At 38.3% G+C, this 9,533-nt stretch overlaps 1 protein-coding gene across 1 annotated transcript in view; it reads right to left on the bottom strand.

Annotated features, from left to right (window-relative positions):
• ADAMTS19 (ADAM metallopeptidase with thrombospondin type 1 motif 19) overlaps positions 1-9,533 on the bottom strand; it is a 245,515-nt gene that overhangs the window by 222,531 nt on the left and 13,451 nt on the right. The window contains exon 3 of the mRNA XM_077768867.1: positions 9,358-9,513. Coding sequence (XP_077624993.1) covers positions 9,358-9,513 — 156 coding nt within the window. The remainder of the gene's footprint in view (positions 1-9,357; positions 9,514-9,533) is intronic.

Below are 9,533 nucleotides of genomic sequence, written 5' to 3'. Positions count from 1 at the left end.
GGGAGGGAGGGAGGGAGGGAGGGGGAGAGAGAGAGAGGGAGAGAGAAAGAAAGAAAGAAAGAAAGAAAGAAAGAAAGAAAGAAAGAAAGAAAGAAAGAAAATGAAAACAAACCTGAGGCAAAACACCTTTATGTGCTTGTGAAGAAAACAAATGCTGAGATTTTCTTTTTTTTTTTAACGGAAAGCAACAGGAAAGCAGAAGATATTAAATAATGCCAAATGTGGCCTGGGCTCATAAGCTCCATTCCCTGCTCATCTGAATGAAAGCCTAAACAGTTAATAATTTATTGCAGATATACGCACATTAATTATGAAATGAAATGGAGTTTCTCTTGTTGGAAAAGTCAAGTACAAAGCTCTCTAATCCCAAGGGCCTTCTCAACACCGTCACGCAATAATTCTGCACAAATATCTGGGTAGCATTAAAATGGCTTAGTTCCCATTTTCTCACTTCTCTCAGTCTAGGGCTTGGCACAAGAATAAAGATGAGATGGAGACAAGATGATGTGCTCACTATGGCTGCACCCTAAATGCACTCTGAAGCAAGTTATGGTCCTTGCTTAGCTAAGGGAATCTTAAAATGTCCTTTTGGGAAACCCCCCAAATCATAATCCAAGAGGGACTACTGGTTTGTCCCACTGCCTCATAATAGGTCAAAATCAATTTCCTAACTTAAGGTACGTCCCATCTATCAGCAACCTGGAACTCCTCATTATCTTTACTTGGTAAACAGAAACCCATAAAACCATCTGGGGTAAAAATGTAATTGCAATTAAGCAGAAACAATTGCGCACGAGCTCAATAAAAATGTGCTGAATTTAGGGTTGCATAAAAAAATATTTAAAGGACCCTGTAAAGAATTTCCTGAATTTAAAAAAGTATGTCATATTATGAGTCAGCTAATAAAGTTCAAATAAATACATAATATTCAATAGGCAAATATTATTAAGCAAAAGTTCTTCTCATAAAATTGGTCCGTGCCTGAGTTCTCTCCAGATATTAAGATATACATTAATATATGATTAAAGAACTTATTTCAATGTCAATCCATCAGCATGACAATTCTTACTAGATTTTTTTAACTTGGATTCACTGTATCGTTTCCTTAAAGAAGAATGGAGTATCTGCACACTCCATACACAGAAACTTCTCTCATGTGTCACTGTTGGCAGAACCATGATCATCCACACCATTCTGAATTTTGAACCAGAAACCACAGAAGGCCTTAAAGCAATGTGTTCTTCACGTTAATAAAGACACACTGAACACCTCCTAAATCAGAGAACTGTAATGGACAGAGGGAAGACAAGAAGTTGAGGCAAAGAAACAGCTCCTTGAAGACTGTAAATATGTTATAGAAAGGAATTATTTCTTTTCTCTTTTTGGTCTCCAGGAGTTCAGCACAATATATACATGTAACTAGCCCACTAATGATGAATACTTACAATGTTCTGCTCTTAAAAACAACACTGCAATGAATAGGCTTATATGTAAATCCTCTGCACACATATGAATATTCCTGAAAAGAAGGGTGAGCACACTTAAAATGTAAGTACGTATAATACAAAAGGCTCTAAAAACTAGCTCTCCCATAATGTATAAGATAAGGTGTCCCCCAAGCATGGCCCCTCGATACTGTTAGTTTGCATAATTTGTGCCAATCTAAGAAACCAGAAATAATGTTTGAGAAAATTTGCTTTTACTGGCTTACCAATAAATTTGAAAATAATTGTGAATATGTACTTGATATTTATGTTTCCTTTTTTACATATACACTAAAAAGTATCTATGGATGGTAAGTTTACAGATGATATATTTTATATATTTTCTAAATTTGCTATACTCAGCATGTATTATTTTGTTATTAACATTTATCTTTAAAAAAAAACTAATACAAAAAGGGTTCTGGAGCTAGAAATGAAAAAGACTAAAAATCTTTTTAAAAAAGTGAATAGAAGGGATGCCCGAGTGGCTCAGCCAGTTAAGTGTCCAACTCTTGGTTTTGTCTCAGGTCATGATTCTGGTTTGTGAGTTCAAGCCCTGCGTCCGGCTCTGCACTGAAAGTGTGGAGCCTGCTTGGGATGCTCTGCTCCTTCCCCCATCATGTTCTCTGTCTCTCTCAAAATAAATCAATTAAACTCTTAAAAAGTTAGTAGAAGATGTAAACAGTACATTTCCAGGGAAAGAATAAAAATATGAATAAATGCTCAGCATCACCAAAAATACCCAAAGACCATCAATTAAATCTATACTGAGATAACATTTTTTACCTATTAGATTTCACAAATATCAGTATCCTTAATTAACACCCATACTGGCAAAAGCACAGGGGAAATATATACTCTCATACTCTGTTGGCCTGAGAATATAAAGTAGTACCACCTCTGTGGGGTACAATCAGGCAATATCACCCCAAATTACCAATATACATGCCCTTTGACAAAGACTGACATTGCATAGACAAAATGGCATATCTACAGAGTCCTATTTATTTAGCACTGCTCATAATCAGAAAGTATTAGAATCAATCAAATGTACATCAACACCAAACTGATTAAATAGATTCTGGAACATACTTGCAATCAGATAAAAAGAAACTATCCAAAAAAGAAAGAGGAATCTCTCTGTGCACTCATGTGATAATCTCATGTGCACGCATGTGTATGTGTATAATAATGCAGACTTAAAAGCTTTAAATTGATATATACACATTTATTTGCTTATGCATCAACTGCTTCTAGATCATACAGTAGAAACTAATAACCTTACCTACATCTAGGAAGGAATATAGTAAAAAATGGAGAAAAGGTGTTGGAAGAAGACTTCATTGCATACCTTTTTGGAGGTTCTGTTTGGAAAAGTGTGAATCCTTATCATTTTGAAAATGATTTTATTTTGCCTTTAGGTTTGAATGGTAGTTTGGCTCTTAACTATAGAGAACTGATGGTTGGGGGGGATGGGTGAAATAGGTGATGGGAATTAAGGAGGCACTTGTGATGAACACCTGGTATTGTATGTAAGTGATGAATCATTAAATTCTACACCTGAAAATAATAATACACTGGCTGTTAACTACCTGGAATTTAAATAAGAACTTGAAAAAAAATCGAATGGTAGTTGGGCTGAGGGCACGATTCAAAATCACATTTCCTCAGAACTCTTGAAACAATCAACTCAGGATCCTCTAGCATCCACCTGACACTCATTCCATGAGAGATCATCATTCCTTTATTAAACGTGTAGAGTTTTCTCTTTATTTCTGACTTTCTAATTTCTCCCAAAATGTGTCTATGTATGGGTCTCTACTTAGGCCTCTCTGACCTTGGTGATTCATCCTTCTATCTGAAGGTGTGTGTCTTCCTGTATCACTGGAAGTGTGATTATGATACAGAAAAAAAAAAAAAAACTCTGTTAACATCTACCTAACCATTATTGGTTACATCAGCAAATCAACTCGAATCATTGAATTAAATAACACTCTACACGCCATCTAGAAAATATGATCACTGAGGCATACCACATGCAGAATGTGCAAAGCTAGGAGATTCCTCCCTTGTCTTGCTACATGCAATTATTTCCACCAATCAGCCTGGATGTTTACCAAGAATCAGCTGCATTTGTTTGAACACACATAGGTACATTTTGTAATCACATAATCTAACCGAACACTAAATATTTAACAGTGACATATGAATGCAAAAGCGTCCTTGCTTCCATGAAAATTCTGGAAAAACTTTAGAAAGGTGAAGTCGCTAAAAGAAAACTGCTCTTATTTTATTTGGGATGAAACAACTGTAAAAGATTTGAAATTTTTAGAAGTCAAGGACTCTACACAAAAATTAGGCTAACTCTGGGGCGCCTGGGTGGCTCAGTCGGTTGAGTGTCCGACTTTGGCCCAGGTCATGATCTCGCAGTTTATGGGTTCGAACCCCGCACCGGTGGCTCTGTGCTGACAGCTCAGAGTCTGAAGCCTGCTTCCGATTCTGTGTCTCCCTCTATCTCTGACCCTCCCCTATTCAAGCTGTCTCTCTCTCTCTCAGATATAAATAAAAAAACATTAAAATAAAAAATTAGGCTAAATCTGTCTTTAGTTTTTCTTCCAAATATAGAAACCTATATTGGAAATTGATTTGTATGCATTCTGAGTAAGGCTCACCAGGAATGCCAGTTATCCGACATTCCTTCAAAGGAGTAGGTCACTCACACCCAAAGATAAACTGATATATATATATATAATATTATATATATACATTATATATATACATTATATTATATATATATTATATATATATGTGATTTATATAGGGTATTATATTAGGGTAGATTGCATGCATTTAAAAAATTCTATCCTTTAAATGGATGTAAGTAAATAATCAGGCATGTGCTCAAAGTTTACTGTATAAGTTTTTCTCAGGGAGTTATTTATAAAAATGAGAAATTAGAAACAACAGGACATTGGTGAAATAAATTATAGTACATTCACACACACACACACAAAATCCCACCCTTTCACTTATTTTTAAAAGTTAACTGCTACTAAATCTGAAACATCTAGATCTATGATTCATGGCTCACAACTTTTCTCTCATATTGTGGGTCCATTTGTGTGAATATTTATACTATGTACTGGGATAATTTCTGGGTTTGATTTTCTAGGTTAGAAATTTACTTGTCAGTTCACTAATGGAGTTTTTAATTCTAATGACCACTTATTCTTAGATCCATTGTAGCTAATCATTTTTTCCGGGTAGCAGATGTTGTTGTATTTTTTAAATTTCTTTTTTCCATGAATATATATCCATTCTTGTACTTCCATTAAAGTACCTTATGTATTCTATTAATTTTGTTGCCTCATATATTAACTTGCCAGAGCTCGAGGACTCCTAAGGTTCTTTTTCTTAGAACTGTGATACTCTTGGGTATCAGCTCATAACCTTTGGTTTCTCCGCTCACCTATCTGTGGTGACTCCTCCAGTTATTTGGCAAAAGAGGTGGGACCTTCTGCTGGGTGTGGGAAGGCAACAGATCATCTTTTGAGGAGGAGACAGGGTCCTCTGGTGTCACCAACATGCCCAGGACCTTGCGTTGGCACACACATTTGGCTTCCATGGATTGTCATAACTGGACATGAAAAAAACTCCAATGCCACTTCTGCTCCCTGCGTTCCCATAATTCTGTGCGAGCCCCCACCATTCACAGATGTTTCCTAATATCTGTGTATTCCATTAATCCAGTCCAAACTGTCATCAGTCTTCCAGGAGATATTCAACATATATAATGGCATTTTTTATAATGCTTTTGATTTATTTAGAAGATCTTTTCTGTCATTCCTAAGATTTAGCTTGAACAAAGAAAACAGATGTGTGAGGTTAATCTGCAATCTTCATTTTTTTCCTTTGGATGTTGATTCCATTTCTTCTTCCCAATTTCACTAGTGTACGAGCCTTTCCCCCACCCTTCCCTGACACCCTCTCCTCCTGCCTTAGGACTGGTGTCCAATAAAGTACCTTGGCCAAAATGGATACCCTAAAATATTTAACTGTTCAAAACTTGCTGGAGCATCAGATATTGTGTGATTCAAGAAAAGGATTAAGCTGCCAAAAAAATTTTGAATTTACACATGGTGCAGATTTTGTATAAAGAACTAATAAAAACAATTACTGTATAAAACTTAAAAATTAAGTGCATAAAGTTTTAGTAGTCACTCTTTATCGTCCTGGAAGAATAATCCCAATGTTAGTGATACTCATTTCCAAAGTCCATTTAAAGGGAACCATATGCAAGTTGTGTACTGATCTACCTTATCCTCCTTAGGTGTGCTTGTTTTAAAACAAAACAAACCTGGGGAGCCTCGGTACCTCAGTCGGTTGAGCATCCTACTTTGGCTCAGGTCATGATCTCATAGTTTATGGGTTCGAGCCCCACAGAGGGCTCTGTGCTAACAGCTCAGAGCTTGAAGCCTGCTTCGGATTCTGTGCCTCCCTCTTTCTCTGACCCTCTCCCGCTCACACTCTGTGTCTCTCTTAAAAATAAACATTAAAAAAAAATTTTTTTTAAAAACCCATGTGTTAATCTTGAGCAAGCATAACTGTTGCACTCATTCATAAAAATTAATTTGTTGCTTTTTTGCATTTTAATATTTAGAGATTGTTATTTAAAATATAATAAAGTATTGTATATACTGCATTTTCTTCAGTGTTTTTTACTGAGTGCCAACTCAAAATCAGGTATCTTGTAACGTTGTGGATGTGGGAAGAAAGGCATAACACAGTAGCATCAAAGCACTTGGGGCATACCTACATTTGTACCTATCTCAAGCTACTGTATTCTTCTGATGCCATTTGTCACTGACAAGCCAGGCTGCGAGCTCCTTGAAACTTATCAAGGCTGCTTCATCTTCTTTTTGTATTCTCTGTATCTGCACAATGCCTTGCTCAGAGGAATTGCTCAATAAATGTTTAATTGCTTGGTATTATGATATTTATGGGCCTACTGGGTCTAATATGGCTCAAATAAGATTATTGTTCAATATTAGAGACTAATAAGGGGAAATGGAAACAGTAAGAACACTTTATACATCAGCTGCTAGACATGCAAATACAATTTGCACATTTTATAAATAGGAAACACAAGACCCAGAATGATTAAGTACTTTGAAGAGGGATCACCTAGCTATGTACCCCAAATATCTATTCTAGCACTTTTCCTGTCACAGCACAAGTTAAACTGATATCTGGAGAATGAATTGGCCAGCCTTACAAGTGTTTACCATCTTGCAATACTGGATAGCTGATGATATATTTCCTTTGATAGAGACTTTGGGATCTTTTCAAATATGCAGTAATCCAAAAGGCATTGAGTTCAGGCACTAAAAGGCAAAAGTAGCTGCTGAAAGGTGGTGGGGGAAGGTAGACTTAGTTACCTACTCTTTTCTAAGCAACTAACAACCGGAAAGCTTTTACTTAGAAGGAAAAAAAAAAACACTGTTGCAAAAGAAAAGCAGTTGCACTGCTAAATAATTCACCTCCCGTAGAAAGTCATCGTGACTCCCATTAGAATTACTGGATCACAGAATTCTGGAAATAAAGAAGATCGAGTACAGAGCCCTTTGATAATCAACGGTTAGAAAAAGCCCATACTCCAGCAGATAAGGCTTTTGAGGTCTGGTCTCAGCAGACATTTTAGGATCATTTCCCCCTTATTGTCCCTACTGGCCTAATCGCAGGAGATTCTTATTTTCATTCCCTTGGTAAGTGTGCACTTTTAAATCTTCAGCCTCACCCCTCTACCCAAAACACTCTTCTGCCCCGTACTGCCTGGGGAATGCCTCTTGATGCTTCAAAACTCCGTTAAATTCTGTCTGCTTTGGGAAGCCTTCTCCAACTCCCCAAGCTGGATTTTACCTCAGGCATAAGACTTGATTCATTATGTCATCGTCCCAACGATACCTGTGTCATAACCACTTGTGTATGATGCCTTTCTCCTAATCTGTAAGCCCCTAATGTAGGATGTAGGAAACCTTTAACATCTAATAGAATTTTAACTCTATCCTCCGGTTTTTAAGTAAATCATTCAGTCCTTTAATTTTACTAACGAAAACTGAAAGCCAGAGAAGTAACTTGTCAATTGTCCGAGTACAAGCCAATGGTAAAGATCAGATAACAGATTATGCTCTCTTTCCTAATTCACCTTCTTAAGGGAAATAGGGCTGGCCTGGTAGAGTGTGGAGTAACAAACCCACTCTTCTTGGCTATCTGCCTAACTTTTTACTCAAAAGTCTGACTGCTATACTGTATTGCTGGCAATGTCAGATTTCCTCAATAACAAAGACTTCCCAGTTCAGAACATATACATATGTGGCTAATAGGAAAAGTGAGTAAAAGTCCAACATGATAAACAGGGAGGTATGTCAAACTCCTATTCAGTGTATGAAAAACCTACTCATAATTTTAACTTTGCTTCCTTAAGTATGGAGAGAAGGCATAGCTCATTTGGAAAATCTGACCAAAAGCCCACATTTCAACACAGTGAAATGCTTTATCCCCTACTGCTTCTACCACACCAGCAACTTTCTATATGTAATTATTTAATCTCTGGCCAAAAACTGGTGGACAATGAAATCCCCACAAAATGTTTCCCCTAGTGAAGTATTCAAACATCAGTTCCACCAAAAACATTTTTAAAAGCTTTTCGTGTGATTTTTCCATGCCAACTTTTTTCACTCATGGCTAAAAATGTCCATATTTGAATATTCATCATTATGAGCATCTGGTAAAATATAGCCCTGTCCAGCAATTTACATCATTTGACTCTGAGACCTTAGGAGGGCATAGGTAAAAATTTCCAGTTTCATTTTGTCTGGATTTTTAACCATCTTTTTTCCATTTCATGGCTTTGGGTGGCTTTGATTGCACCGATATTTTCTGCTCTCCATTACTACTGGATTTTTCTATCAGTGAGCAGGTTGTTTTCAGACAAGTCCTTGTGGATTTCATCAATGGCTCACTAGAGATGGCAAAATGAAGCCACAACTCACAACAGTTGTTTTCAGTTGCGGGTTTTGCCTTAAACCGGTAAATAAAGGCCACCATGATGATGCCCCTAATAAGGCGGATGTACTTACTACCTCTGAACTGTACATCAACGAGTAGTTAAAATGGTACATTTTACCTTATGTCTACTTTCTTCTGTGGAGTGGGCACGCGAACCTCGCAAACGTAAAATTAAACCACAGATTCATGACCCTTCGATTCCTGACTGGGTTATAAGGTCATCAGAGTCTGCAGCTCCCAATCTTTCAGTTACTTCTCAACTCCTGTCCCTCAGAGAACACTGAACAGGTGTCCTGTGTGGCTGTGCATGTGTTTAAATGCTAGACAGCTGTCAGAATATAATTCCCTAGAGGATTACAGTGTTCTGACAACTTTGAAGTAGGACACGAAAAAAGAGAGAGAGAGAATAAATGTGGAACTGGGGGTGGGGTGGGAGGGGGCAAAAATGGAGGAGATTCCGCAGTGAGCGGATTGGTGGTCTTCCAAACTCCTAAAAGAAGCCACGTGGTGAGCTTATTTTGGAAAACAGAGAAGCAAAACCAGCAGGAAGAGTTACCCCCAGGCAGTCTGATACAATGTTCGGAAGAAACGTACAACCAGATAGAAAGAGAAGGCTGTTAATCCATCCAATTAGCCTTCAGACTCACTGACTGCCTTGGAGATGTTCAGCGGGAGGTGGACGGGATGGACTCCTGCGTGGTACAGACTAGGGTGAAGTTCAGGGTCCATGCAAAGCAGCCTGGTCTCTAAGGGCAGAGGGAGGAGTGGCGGGAAAGTGGAGAGCTGGGGAAGGAAGAGCGCTTACCAGGCCACCTCCACAGGTGCTGAAAGAGGCCNTCGGCCGCTGTTCCACCGCGAAGCGCGGCGCCAGGAAGCGGCCGTCTCTCCGGAGCAGCAGGTACAGGTCCCGGGAGAAGGCCGGGATCCGCAGCAGTACCTCGTCGCCGTCCGGCTCGGCTTCCTGAGCCGGGGGAGGAGACG

Source organism: Crocuta crocuta, unplaced genomic scaffold (genome assembly GCF_008692635.1).
Source record: "Crocuta crocuta isolate KB4526 unplaced genomic scaffold, BGI_CrCroc_1.0 scaffold64, whole genome shotgun sequence".
Taxonomy (NCBI): Eukaryota; Metazoa; Chordata; class Mammalia; order Carnivora; family Hyaenidae; genus Crocuta; species Crocuta crocuta.
Note: the sequence above shows the minus strand (reverse complement) of the source record. Positions and strands in the feature narration are given on the sequence as shown.